We start from the raw sequence: 14,375 nt of genomic DNA, 5'->3' as shown, positions 1-14,375 counted from the left end.
ACCCTGCATGACGAACCAAAGCTTTTAAATTTTGATTCATTGGTCCATAAACCTTTCTTATAGTCTGCAATAGTCCACAGCTTGCACTTCAAGGCCCTGTTTTATCTTTTAAGGAATGACTTTCTTATTCCCTTTCAAATTTGCTGCACTTTGATTTTGTTTTGCAATTTCTCTAAATGAAAGATATACACATCAAAGAGTAATAGTGCCCTGTCTCATTTCATTTGTTAATTGCCGTTTTCTTGCCATTATCACTAGAATATTGTCCAAGTGGTACCTCAGAGGGTGTAGTAACACAGTCTTTCCAATGGTGCTTTAAGACAAACAGGGGTTTTTTAAGTGATCAAAAGAAGTTGGGACACCTGTGCAAATTGTTTGCTTCAACTTGCAAGGCTTAATTTTGTTTAATTGCTTCAGAACATCTATACCTTATAACATATTAGTTGTTCCCTGAAGAAGGCCCATTTGTAATATATACTAATAAAGGCAAAGCCCTCACTCATTCACTCACTCACTCATTCACTCACTCACTCACTCACTCACTCACTGACTCATCACTAATTCTCCAACTTCCCATGTAGGTAGAAGGCTGAAATTTGGCAGGCTCATTCCTTACAGCTTACTTACAAAAGTTGGGCAGGTTTCATTTCAAATTCTAAGCCTAATGGTCATAACTGGAAGGTATTTTTCTCCATTAACTGAGCCTGAGTTGAGCTGGAATGACGTCGGGCGGAGTTTTGTGTGACATCATCACGCCTCCCACGTAATCACGTGAACTGACTGTCAACGCGTGCGTAGAAAACCAGGAAGACCTCCAAAAAGCGCTTTAAGAAAACATGCATTTTATAATTGAGAAGGCAGCTAAACAATAAGAAGTGAGCGAGTGACATATACTACCATATTCATGAGTGCTGCCAGCTCGGAAAGAAAGCAAGGTGTAAACCTAAACTTTAAATTAAGTTCATAGACAGGCTACCGCTGGCGTTTCACATGCCCACAGGTAATGCGGGATACAAGTTTAATGAGAGGACGCAGGATATAAACGAGTTTTGATCACTTTGTAACTAAGTTAAAATTGTAGGTGAAGGGGTGTGCTTATGCAAATTCTGAGAGACTGTGTTTGTGTGGGATTGACAGTTAAGGCGGGTGGGGAGTCACGTCATCATCTCCCTCCCACCATTGCATTGCATTACAAGCAAAGGGAGCTTTGTCAATGCATGATTTCCTGGTACACGGATTACATTGATCAGCGCATCACGATTCATTTTACCCTCGCACCACCTTAGTTTGAGAAGAAGTATGAAAAATATGAGGTTAACACAGAAAAACAGATCACCAATTCAAGCTTTATGAATAATCGATTCGCCATCAATAATTGTTTTGGTAAAGCCATCCTCCTTCCATTTTATAATTTTTCCGCCACTAGCCATGATTAAATGAACGGTAAAAAGTAAGAGCAAAGCGAGGGTGACTTATTTAGGCAGGCATATATATGACAGCAACACTCATGACAATGTCAATCATGTTACGCTACTATTAAAATGTTTCCTTTTCTTTTCATTACTTCTTTAACACACTACTTCTCCGCGTAGGCGCGGTATTTTGCTATATATATATATGAATGACCTCCAAAGAGCTGAGACTTTTGATATCATGAACGTGTCTGCAAAAACTGGGGTCTCCTGCCCAGCAAAAGTCGAGCAGCCAGCACGCGTGCATAGCTGTGCCGGTCTTTGAGACGCTGACTGCGCTTCTGCCTTAAGTCAAAGTGAGCACTTTTAATTGTTTTCCATCCTCCCCGCGCTATAGCCCAGACAAGTGCAAACACGGGACCCCTTTTCTACACCACGGCAAAATAATATTAAGGCGATTCACACTTTCTTTTGCACGATCGATTATCAGGTCCTCACCTCGAATTATGAAGACACGCACACGAGTGGAGGACTGACAGTGCTATCACAGCCGATTAATGGCGGACGTCTCACCAGTCTACACAAGACCCACCGCGACTGTCTCCAAAAGGCGATCATAACGCCAGCGAACACATCTCTCTATACTATGTAAAAGAAAAACTAATTTTCTTTAAATGCGGTAAGGCACATTACCAGAGGCACAAATTTGAACGTTCACATAGAAAATGTAATTTCAATGTACCTGTACTTCTTAAAACGTTAATGTTTTACTGTTTAATAACTTATAGACTATAATTTATTATTTTTCCCTTGCACTCAGTGACCAAACCTATACACACACATATAGACACATACAAACATACACACAAGTATATGTATGTGTATATATATATACACACACACATACATACACACATATATATAATTTGTGTGTGTGTATGTATGTGTGTATATATGATGTAGATAGTATGTATGTATATATATATATATATATATATATATATATATATATATATATATATATATGTGTATATGTAGATATGTATATAGATTTGTAGATATGAAGATATGTATGTGTATGTGTGTGTGTGTGTGTGTGTGTGTGTGTGTGTGTATATATGACAGCAGCAATCCAAGCTGCCAAATACACAAAATAATTACTTTGACAATCACGTTACATTATTTTTAAAATGTTTCCTTTTCTTTTCATAACTTCTTTAACACATGACATCGCTGTGAAGCTGGTATTTTGCTATATATATATATATATATATATATATATATATATATATATATATCTCACAGCGACACTCATAACAGTGACAAAACAATTACATTGACAATCATGTTACGTTATTTTCAAAATGTTTCCTTTTCTTTCTCTTTCCTTCTTTAACACACTACTTCTCCTGCCAAGCTGGTATATATATATATATATATATATATATATATATATTGATAGAGATATATATATATATATAGATAGATATGAGAACAACATATATATATATATATATATATATATATATATAGATATAGATAGATATGAGAACAACACTCATATCAATGACAAAACAATTACATTAACAACCATGTTACGTTATTTTTTAATTTTTCCTTTTCTTTTCGTACCTTCTTTAACACACTACTTCTCCGCTCAAGCGCTGGTATTCTGCTAGTATTCTAATATTTCTTTTTTCAGTTTTTGCTAACCTAAACTTTACATTTAAACCTCTAGATGTTTACTGCTTATGTTTTCACCATTTCAGGTCACTCATTGCTATTTTTTATTTTATTGTGATCATTCCATACAAATAGTTCAACTTTTACAAAAACTAGGATTGAAAACAAATCAACCCTCACCCCATACTCCTTGCTTTTGAACTGATTAAATTTGGAGAAAAAATTGAATTCGGGTGTTCTAAAACCTTTGACCATTAGTATAGCAGAACAGAACAGTTCTGCTTGAAAATATGACATGGTATTAAGTCAAGCCTAAAGTATCACTTTATACGTGTTTCATGTTTATTAACAGATGCAAGTAAGAACTACACTGTACTGTGTACACCTAAATATACAGTAAAATAGAACACAGGAGGCCCGGACATGACAGCCATGTTTATAGATATATTAGCTTTTAAAGATTAATACAGCATTTAACATTGATTGCTTTAATTATTATCTACAAAATAAATATGGAATTTAAAAAAGAGTATTTACTGTATTAGATACATAACCTCTGATGGGCATTTGTGTTCATGTAAAATACTGTTCATTAAATATTCTGAGTCAGAATCAATAAAAAAATAGAATTAAAAAGGAACATTAAAAATAATTTTTATACAGTTCCAAAAATTTTAACATTGAAGATGTACATGCTGCATTCATTATTATGAATTATTTATCATCCTTCATCATTTTAGCTTGACATACTTGCACGTAATGATTTTTAAGACCATTGATTAATAAAAAAAAAAAAGTTAATATAAATTTAATTGCCCATTATTTGAGGTATTTCTTCCTAGATGTAGATTCTTGCTGAAGGAAGACAAACCGGTTTACTCTCCTGACATTTTTCCACCTGGATATTTATGTTAGAAAAGCAGTCAAATGGGAAAGGAAGAGTGAACATTTAGACATAGTATGAAAGTGTACATACTTTATGGATTTCTTTTGTGTTTTTGCTTACAGTATCAATGCTATTAGAGAGATAGCAGCCAGGTGTCCCCTTGCCATGACCGAAGACCTTCTTCATGACCTTGCACAGTACAAAACACACAAAGACAAAAGTAAGTACAGTATGTCTTACTTGCTTTCAATATTGAGTTCATGCTTTGCAGTAAAACATATTCCATGTACAGTTTTTTATATGTACATGACTCCAATATTATTATGATCCTTTGAGTAGTGAATACTTTATGACAGGGCTGTATAGAGTGTACTTATGTACTTAGTTTTTCACTGTAAATACTGTAACATGCAGGCTTCAAAACATAATTGACTCAGCCTTTATCATGTACTGCAAGTGGCACTTTACTCAGTTTCGGTTATGTTAATTATTACTGTGAAGTTTATACTAACTTCCCTGAGTGTGTTTCCTAGTAATCCTAATTTCAGTTTATTTTAGTGTGATGTTTTTCTGTTCCTTTCCATCTTTATTATATTGGTCTTATACAGTATTAACTCATTTTAGCTGTCAGTACTTAAATTATTGTATAAATAACAACAATGATGGCTAGTTTCTAGCCAGCAGTGAAGGATAAATACTGTACATTGCTGCTACATTTGAATGTATTTTTAGATGTAGGTTCACATTGTTCTTCGACTTTTTTGTCCATATTGTCCAACTGCCATTGTTAAGCTAACATTCTTTTAAGAGATATTCTCAAAGTTTGCTTCAATTGTATTTTTGTAGATGTAATGATGTCTGCTAGAGGCTTGATACAACTTTTTAGAAACTTGGATCCTCAAATGTTGCATAGAAAAGACAGGGTAAGAATGCTACTTTACATTATAAAACTTTAATAACAATAAATGTTCTGTTATTTATTGATGGGGATTCCCAAAAAAAATGTAATTATTCATTTTAAAATAATGTGATTTATCTATAATATTATTGAGGTCAGATATACTATACTGTTAGGAAATTTGCTGGTATACTGAATGATGGCTATAGAGAATGCGTCATTGATTTGTGTGAACATTCATTAGCATTTGGATTTGGTTCATTTCTAAAGGTCTTGTGTTGATTTTACAATTCTGAGGTGTCAGACATTGTCCCAAAACCATGTAACTTGTGCCAGAATCATTTCTAAGCAGTATTGCATCTTTTTATTGTCTAAAATTAAACCATATATGGTGGTATGATCAGCATGCATAACTTTATGGCTTTCTTGAGCAAGAGTAGATTTGTAAAAACAAATAATCTTATTACAGTATAAAACCCAGTGAATTACAATTACTTCTTGCCAGAGAATGACATTTTTGTTTGCTTGTGTTAACTATTCCAGTTGATATCCTGAGAAATTGTATTGAGTTAAAATCTGTGATAGGATGAATTAAATTGGTGCTGAGTTTCTCCATGTGTTGTAATGTGTAAAGTATTACTAGATTATTCCCATAATAGTAGACCTTTTCACTTGATAAGCAAATGACATTCATGGCAGTGAAGTCAGACTGCTTTGAATTTGCTTTGCCTAGAACACAGTTACCTGAACAAATTAGGTTACTGGGTTAATGGGATTTTCTGCAGGTTCAAAGTGATGTAATCAAAGAGAAAGTCCAATGGGGCACAATGCCTCTTTCTTCATGTAAAGCATATAAAAATCCAGACAAAATCACTTGTGATTTCTTTAACCTATTAAACACATTATTTGATTTTTTTTTTTTTACTTGTACTCTAAAATGTGTAGTTGGTGAATTATAGACTAGATGTTCAAGACCTTGGCTTAATATTTTGCGATACATGATAAGTGATTGTGTGCAAATGGAGCAAGCTATCAATGAATAGCATACAAGGCTAAACTAACCCTAGTTTGTTTTCTTTCCTCTTTTCAGTTAAAAGTTTTTTTATTGTGTATTTATTGTATTGGTTCTTGTGTTCAGACGTCAGCAGAACCTAAGACACATACTTTATGTGAAATTGATTTTAAGACTTTATTCATAACAAAAATAAAATCTGATATATGGTAGTTGTTTTCCGTTGTCTTTAATTAGAGAGAAGTTCAGTTTCTAGTTGCAGCAAAGGATGGTTAACTGCTCTAGCATAAGGCAGCATTAAGTCAGAGATCTTAAGTAAAGAGTAAACCCAAAACTGGATCACGATCTGACCATTAGTTTAAGAGTGACTGTGAAATATTTAAAAATCTGCTCTTAGAACAACTTTATATCCAAGAGCACAGAGTGGGGTAGAACAATTTCCCAAAAATGCATTATTGTAGGGTGTATTTAAGGAACAGAAGCCTGTCATTTTTAACAATGATGATTAAAAGATGTCCATTCAGAATTGCTAATAGGCATAGGCGGAATGGACCTTGGAACGATGTGTAAAAAGTGATACATACATAAAATATAGCAATATTCCACAGTACTTCAATGATGCTGAAATTAGTGTGAGGTAAACACAAACAACAGATTAGTTACATTCAAACTTCAGTTTTTACCTTTGAAAACATTTTCAATTGTTTGATTTTTTTTTAACATTCAAATGATATTTGAATAGTGACATTCAATCTGATATACCTGGTTGTAATGTGCCGAAGCACAGCATTGACTTAAATTGCCAAACTGAGTTCTCTGTAAGGGTTGCATCTTTCCTGTTGATAATATATTATTATTCTCTGCACCATCTCCCTGCTCCCACTGGCACATTCCTAGTGTATCCAAGAGATGTGATCCCTAAAGTTTGCCTTATGTATTCTTCCATGGCCTGTGCTTACTATACTCCCTTCAGGAGGCATCCAGGAGAGAATGCTGTCTGCATGCTTAGATCATATAAGCTGGCTTTTCTCTGAGTGTGCAAAAGGCAAAGTTCTTGCAGAGGCCAGGTCTTGCAGAGTAAACCTCCAGCATTTCACTAAAAATGTGTTTTGTCCAAGATAATTTTTTTTGTTCATGTATTGTAAAGTTTCTTAGTTTTCTTTTCAAGGAACATGACCATATGTGTGTGTTGGACGAATTCTTTAGTATGCTAAATTTATTATTTTTATTACATTTTAAATGCTCCACACTATATTTCTAGAGTCCTAGCAACTCACACACGTTTACAGTTCAAGTATTTTGTACAGTTGCAAGCATTTCCCTAAGGAATGTCTCCTATAAAGCCCAGCTCAATGCTTTATCTCTCAGTCCAAGATTATGGATTTAATCTAACAGTGTCACATAGCACATGAGCACATAGTGTTAGGTTTTCTGGATAACGACTCATAGTTTTATCAATTCTGCATTTGGGTTAATAGTCATACCATTTTGGTTTTTGTAATATTTTTATAATTTTGATAACAGCTCCTGGCCTATTTTGTTTTTGATAATAATTCTGTGGTTTTTGGAAACTGTTTTTGTACTGTTTTCTCGAAAATGTACACATCTCCTGATTTATTAAGAAGCATTTTATGCCACAACGTGCCAACAGACGGAACAAAGAGAACAAGCGGAATCAAATATCAGGTGAGGCAGTTCTGTGCTGCAGTCCTGCCGAATTGTACTCATAATCTTATTTTTTTAGTTGCTAACCAGAGCTTGTGAATACAGGTGTAAATAAAAATATAGACTGAATGGTTAATCAGAAACTTTTCCTGAAGATTTAGGTTTCCTTTCATCACTACAGTCTAGTACAAATTGCATTGGCTACATCAATTTGTTGTTTGTTCTCATTTCCCATACCCTGAATCATTTCTATCCTCACGTGTTAACAAGGCACAAAGGTACTTCAACTGCAACCATTATTATTTCAGTTATTTTTGTACACTTGCTCTCAATTAGTGAAACATGCAGTCTGGACTTCTAATTAGGACACAATTAAGATTGTGTATTAGTCAAGTTTAGGATTCCTTAAACTAGTTTACAGTTGAATATGGGGGCAGTTTAAATTGCTTATAAATTACTGCGCTTTTGGAACAGCATGATCCACATAGATGCAAGAAGCCTCCTGCCATTCATTCAAGAATGCTTGCTTGAGGCATTGCAATTTTGTTTACATCCAATAGGGGGAGTAAAGAGCCATTTTTGTAATTCTGAAATGTTTACTGTGTGAGGTTAAAACTCGTGGCACTTGAATCTCAGAGAACTTTATTTGAAAAGCACCTACACCTATAATAATAGTTTCTTTTTAGTGTTTAGTTGTGTTTCATTTATAATGCGTTTAAATTACCACTCATAATAATATGAAATTGGGATACAGAAAAAATCCAAACTCGGAGAAAAACACATAGTGAAGGGTAGTCCCCACAGACTCCATGCAGATAGTGAATAGTCTAGAAGTTGTCATCCTGAGCTTTGCATTTACTATAGCACTTGGTTTACAGGCCCTCAACCAACATTGTTGCTATGTTGTGTATCTTCATTTACTGTACATAAGCTGCTTACTACTAGTTGAATATATTTGTGCTACCTGTGGAAGCTGTGTTAAATTAAAATGTATATTACGTTGGTATGTTGTGCTGTACATTTGGTATTTATCTGCTGTTTTTTAAATGTTACTGTTTAATTTATCAGTGGTACCTTAAGGTTTTTAATAAATGAGAGGATGGAGTGGAGTGTATGTTGGGGGGGGGGGGTGTTATGATCATTTAATTAAATCAGAGTGTCCTCTCATAATTTTATTATAGCAACTTGTCATTGTGCATTCTGTGTAGGGTTCAGTCTCTGTAGATAGATGCTTTATTAATCCCAAAAAGCACTATGTACAGTCATGTGTAAATGAAAGTACACCCTCTTTCAATTTAAAGGTTTTGAGTATCAGTACATAATAAAAAATCATCTGGTCCATAGCAGGTCTAAAATTTAGGTAAATACAACCTTAGGTGAACAACACATGACATATTACACCATGTCATTATTTATTTAACAAAAACTAAGCCAAAATACAGTTTCAGTATGTGAAAATTATGTGATGTGATGATTTGAACTTGTTTAGCAGCCACAGGACCTGGGCACCTTGCTGTCATTGAGTCGACCATGAACTCTTCTATGAATACTAAAGTATTCTAGAATCAAATGTGAGGCCATCTATCTGACAGCTAAAGCTTGGCTGAAATCATGTCATGCAGCAAGGCAGTGATTTCAAACAAACCAGCAAATCTACAAAAGAATGGCTGAAAAAGACAAGAATCAAGGTATCGCAATGGCCCAGTCAAAGTCCAGACCACCACTGAAATGCTGTGGTGGGGCATTAAGAGTACTGTGTATAAGCCCCTGAAATTATCAAGTATCATCTTTATTTGAAGAATAATCAGAGTCTGACAAAGAGTAGAGCAAAAGCCAATGGGTAGTTTATGTGTTATGGTTATATAAGATAGCAGATTTCTGTATTACGATGTGCTATTGTTTAGATCTACTAGTTTTAAAAATGAAGATTTAAATTATTTCTTCTTTATTTTATGCTGTTTGTTTTGTCACTGCATTAGCAGAGCATTTTGTTTTCTTTATTATATAATTCAGTGTGTTTCCATCAGTTACTTGTGAGTACACTAGGAAACATAATTGCAACATTATCACCCTTCAGTGGAAAATTATTTTTTGTTTAATGTCACCATTGAATCAAAAAGTGCATCTTTTATTTAGAAGATGAAATTTCTTTCGCAAGAATTAAGTACAGCACTCTGCTTTACACAAGTTTTTGTTGTATGTGAGGAATTTATTAGGCACAGGACTATAGTTTACCATTTACATAAATCTATTTTTTCTGATGATTCTCGCCATATAGGGCAAACCCACTGAATTTACAAAAGAAGCCAGGATCCGTGGTTATGGGGAGGTAGATGCCAAAGACTATGTTCCTGGAGCAGAAGTTCTTGAGATTAATCAGGAAGAAATGGAGGATGAAGGTAAATATTGACTTACTGTGTTGGAAGGAAAAATAACTTTAAATAGGAAGGTTTAAATAGCAATATGTTTTTGAAGTTTCATATTACTAAGGTTCAAAGGATAGCAGGAATGCCATTGACCCACTAAAACATACAAAATAGCAAAGACATATCTATAAATGTTTTCAGTAAGGCAATGATATTGAAAAAACGAGCGGTGTTTTGTTATTGGACTTCTGTGCTTGTCACGGATTGTCCATAACGAATACCGTGTTCAAGCATAGGGGTGTTCATATATGCACTTGGCACCAGAACACCCTAGGCCTCAGTTCAATGATCGACTTTGTGGTTGTGTTGTCGGACTTGCGGCCACATGTCTTGGACACTTGGGTGAAGAGAGGGGCGGAGCTGTCAACTGATCACCACCTGGTGGTGAGTTAACTTTGATGGTGGGGGAGGATGCCGGTCAGGCCTGGTAGGCCCAAACGTGTTGTGAGGGTCTGCTTGGAACATCTGGCAGAGTCCCCTGTCAGAAGTAGCTTCAACTCCCACCTCCGGCAGAATTTGACCACATCCCGAGGGAGGTGGGGGATATTGAGTCCAAATGGTTGAGTCAGGCGGCTGACTGGAGCTGTGGCCGTAAGGTGGTCGGTACCTGTCGTGGCGGCAATCCCCAAACCTGTTGGTGGATACCAGCAGTAAGGGATGCCATCAAGCTGAAGAAGGAGTCCTATTGGACCTTTTTGTCCTGTGGGACTCTGGAGGCAGCTAATAGGTACCGGCAGGCCAAGCAGAATGCGGCTTTGGTGGTTGCTGAGGCAAAAACTTGGGCATGGGAGGAGTTTGGGGAGGCCATGGAGAATGACTCTTGGATGGCTTCGAGGAGATTCTGGTCCACTGTCCGGCGTCTCAGAAGGGGGAAGCAATGCAGTGTCAACACTGTATATGGTGGGGATGGTGCGCTGCTGACCTCGACTCGGGACGTTGTGGGTCGGTGGGGGGAGTACTTCGAAGAACTCCTCAATCTCACTAACATGCCTTCCAATGAGGAAGCAGAGCCTGGGGACTCGGAAGTGGGCTCTCCCATCTATGGGACTGAGGTCACCGAAGTGGTCAAAAAACTCCTTGGTGGCAGGGCCCCAGGGATGGATGAGATACGCCCGGAGTTCCTCAAGGCTCTGGATGTGGTAGGACTGTCTTGCTTGACACGTCTCTGCAACATCGCATGGACATCAGGGACACTGCCTCTGGATTGGCAGACCAGGGTGGTGGTCCCCCTCTTTAAGAAGGGGGACCGGAGAGTGTGTTCCAACTACAGATGGATCACACTCCTCATCCTTCCTGGAAAAGTCTATTCGGGGGTTCTGGAAAGGAGGGTCCGTGGATAGTCGAACCTCAGATTCAGGAGGGACAGTGTGGTTTTAGTCCTGGTCGCGGAACAGTGGACCAGCTCTACACCCTTAGCAGAGTCCTGGAGGGTGCATTGGAGTTTGCCCAACCAGTCTACATGTGTTTTGTGGACTTGGAAAAGGCGTTCAACTGTGTCCCTCAGGGAATCCTGTGGGGGGTGCTCCGGGAGTATGGGGTACTGGACCCCCTGATAAGGGCTTGTTCGGTCCCTGTACAACCGGTGTCAGAGCTTGGTCCGCATTGCCGGCAGTAAGTCAAACCCTTTTCCAGTGAGAGTTGGACTTCGCCAGGGCTGCCCTTTGTCACCGATTCTGTTCATAACTTTCATGGACAGAATTTCTAGGTGCAGCCAAGGCATTGAAGGGGTCCGGTTTGGTGGACTCAGGATTGGGTCACTGCTTTTTGCAGATGATGTTGTCCTGTTTGCTTCATCAGGCCTTTACCTTCAACTCTCTCTGAATCGGCAACTCCAAATCCGATACCATGGTCCTCAGTCGGAAAAGGTTGGAGTGCCCTCTCAGGGTTGGAGGCAAGATCCTGCCCCAAGTGGAGGAGTTCAAGTATCTCAGGGTCTTGTTCACAAATGAGGGAAGAATGGAGTGTGAGATCGACAGGCAGATTGGTGCAGCGGCCGCGGTGATTTGGGCTATGCATCGGTCTATCGTGGTGAAAAAGGAGCTGAGCCGTAAGGCAAAGCTCTCAACTTACCAGTCGATCTATGTTCCTACCCTCACCTATGGTCATGAGCTATGGGTAGTAACCGAAAGAACGAGATTGTGAATACAAGCGGCTGAAATGAGTTTCCTCCGCAGGGTGTCTGGGCTTTCCCTTAAAGATAGGGCGAGAAGCTCAGTCATCCGGGAGGGGCTCAGAGTAGAGCCGCTGCTCCTCCACATCGAGAGGAGTCAGATGAGGTGGCTCGGGCATCTGATCAGGATGCCTCCCTGGTGAGGTGTTCCGGCACGTCCAACCGGGAGGAGGCCCCAGGGAAGACCCAGGACACGCTGGAGGGACTATGTCTCCCGGCTGGCCTGGGAACACCTCAGGATTCTCCTGGAAGAGCTAGAAGAAGTAGCCGGGGAGAGGGAAGTCTGGGCATCTCTGCTCAAACTGCTGTCCCCACGACCCAACCTCGGATAAGCGGAAGAGGATGGATGGCAATAATATCGAAGGTTTTTTTTCTTAAGCTTTTCTTGGTGGGTGATATAAATGTAAATTTGAACAAGAGCACATTGATTTTTTATTGTACATGTTAATGATTATTGCTCTAATATATTAATAAAGTAGTAGGATGATGATGTATTTAAGTATATTTTTTACATTTCTTCCCCGTTTATTTACTTCAAACTTTGTTTGTAGATGGATGGGAGAGTGCCAGTGTTACTGAACAAGAAGACAGTGATGGAGAGTGGATTGATGTACATCATTCATCAGATGAAGAGCAACAGGAAGTGGTTAGTGACTATCTCATATTCTGTATACTGTAGAACAATTTATAGTAGAAGTCCATTTTTTTGTATTTGAAGGGACTGCATTCTGTCAGAATCAGTGAAAGTCTAGATTAATCGGTAGCTGTTTTTAACTTAACAGTTTTTATTTAAAGTCACCAAAAACAAACGTTTAACCAAATAGTTTTTATATTAAAGTAATGAAATAGAGTTTTAAAGTGAAAATATAAGAAATAAAAGAATATGGTATGTAAACAAAATAATATACTGTACAAAGCAATACAGTTTTAATGAAGAATGTTACAGTGCATCCTGAAAGTATTCACAACGCATCACTTTTTCCACATTTTGTTATGTTACAGCCTATTCCAAAATTGATTAAATTCAGTTTTTTTCCTCAGAATTCTACACACAACACCCCATAATGACAACGTGAAAAAAGTTTGAGATTTTTGCAAATTTATTAAAAATAAAAAAATTGAGAAAGCAAATGTACATAAGTATTCACAGCCTTTGCCATGAAGCTCAAAATTGAGCTCAGGTGTATCCTGTTTCCCCTGATCATCCTTGAGATGTTTCTGCAGCTTAATTGGAGCCCACCTGTGGTAAATTCAGTTGATTGGACATGATTTGGAAAGGCACAAACCTGTCTATATAAGGTCCCACAGTTGACAGTTCATGTCAGAGCACAAACCAAGCATGAAGTCAAAGGAATTGTCTGTAGACCTCTGAGACAGGATTGTCTCGGAGCACACATCTGGGGAAGGTTACAGAAAAATTTCTGCTGCTTTGAAGGTCCCAATGAGCACAGTGGCCTCCATCATCCGTAAGTGGAAGAAGTTCAAACCACCAGGAATCTTCCTAGAGCTGTCCAGCCATCTAAACTGAGCGATCGGGGGAGAAGGGCCTTAGTCAGGGAGGTGACCAAGGACCAGATGGTCACTCTGTCAAAGTTCCAGAGGTCCTCTGTGGAGAGAGGAGAACCTTCCAGAAGGACAACCATCTCTGCAGCAATCCACCAATCAAGCCTGTATGGTAGAGTGGCCAGACGGAAGCCACTCATTAGTAAAAGCACATGGCAGCCTGCCTGGAGTTTGCCAAAAGGCACCTGAAGGACTCTCAGACCATGAGAAACAAAATTCTCTGGTCTGATGAGACAAAGATTGAACTCTTTGGTGTGAATGCCAGGCGTCACATTTGGAGGAAACCAGGCACCGCTCATTGCCAGGCCAATACCATCCCTACAGTGAAGCATGGTGGTGGCAGCATCATGCTGTTGGGGATGTTTTTCAGCGGCAGGAACTGGGAGACTAGTCAGGAAAAAGGGAAGGATGACTGCAGCAAAGTACAGAGACATCCTGGATGAAAACCTGCTCCAGAGCGCTCTTGACCTCAGACTGGGGCGACGGTTCATCTTTCAGCAGGACAATGACCCTAAGCACACAGCCAAGATATCAAAGGATTGGCTTCAGGACAACTCTGTGAATGTCTTTGAGTGGCTCAGCCAGAGCCCAGACTTGAATCCGATTGAAAATCTCTGGAGAGATTCTAAAATGGCTGTGCACCGACGCTTCCTATCTAGC

General features: G+C 38.3%; 1 protein-coding gene across 2 annotated transcripts in view; it reads left to right on the top strand.

Moving 5' to 3' along the window:
• The window catches only part of sdad1 (SDA1 domain containing 1), a 61,554-nt gene that overhangs the window by 33,822 nt on the left and 13,357 nt on the right, over window positions 1-14,375 (top strand). For both annotated transcript variants that reach the window (XM_039750786.1, XM_039750788.1), the window contains exons 15-18: window positions 4,104-4,201; window positions 4,828-4,904; window positions 9,835-9,955; window positions 12,704-12,798. In XM_039750786.1, coding sequence (XP_039606720.1) covers window positions 4,104-4,201; window positions 4,828-4,904; window positions 9,835-9,955; window positions 12,704-12,798 — 391 coding nt within the window. The remainder of the gene's footprint in view (window positions 1-4,103; window positions 4,202-4,827; window positions 4,905-9,834; window positions 9,956-12,703; window positions 12,799-14,375) is intronic.

Source organism: Polypterus senegalus, chromosome 4 (assembly GCF_016835505.1).
Source record: "Polypterus senegalus isolate Bchr_013 chromosome 4, ASM1683550v1, whole genome shotgun sequence".
Taxonomy (NCBI): Eukaryota; Metazoa; Chordata; class Cladistia; order Polypteriformes; family Polypteridae; genus Polypterus; species Polypterus senegalus.
This window is presented reverse-complemented; position numbering and strand designations above follow the sequence as displayed.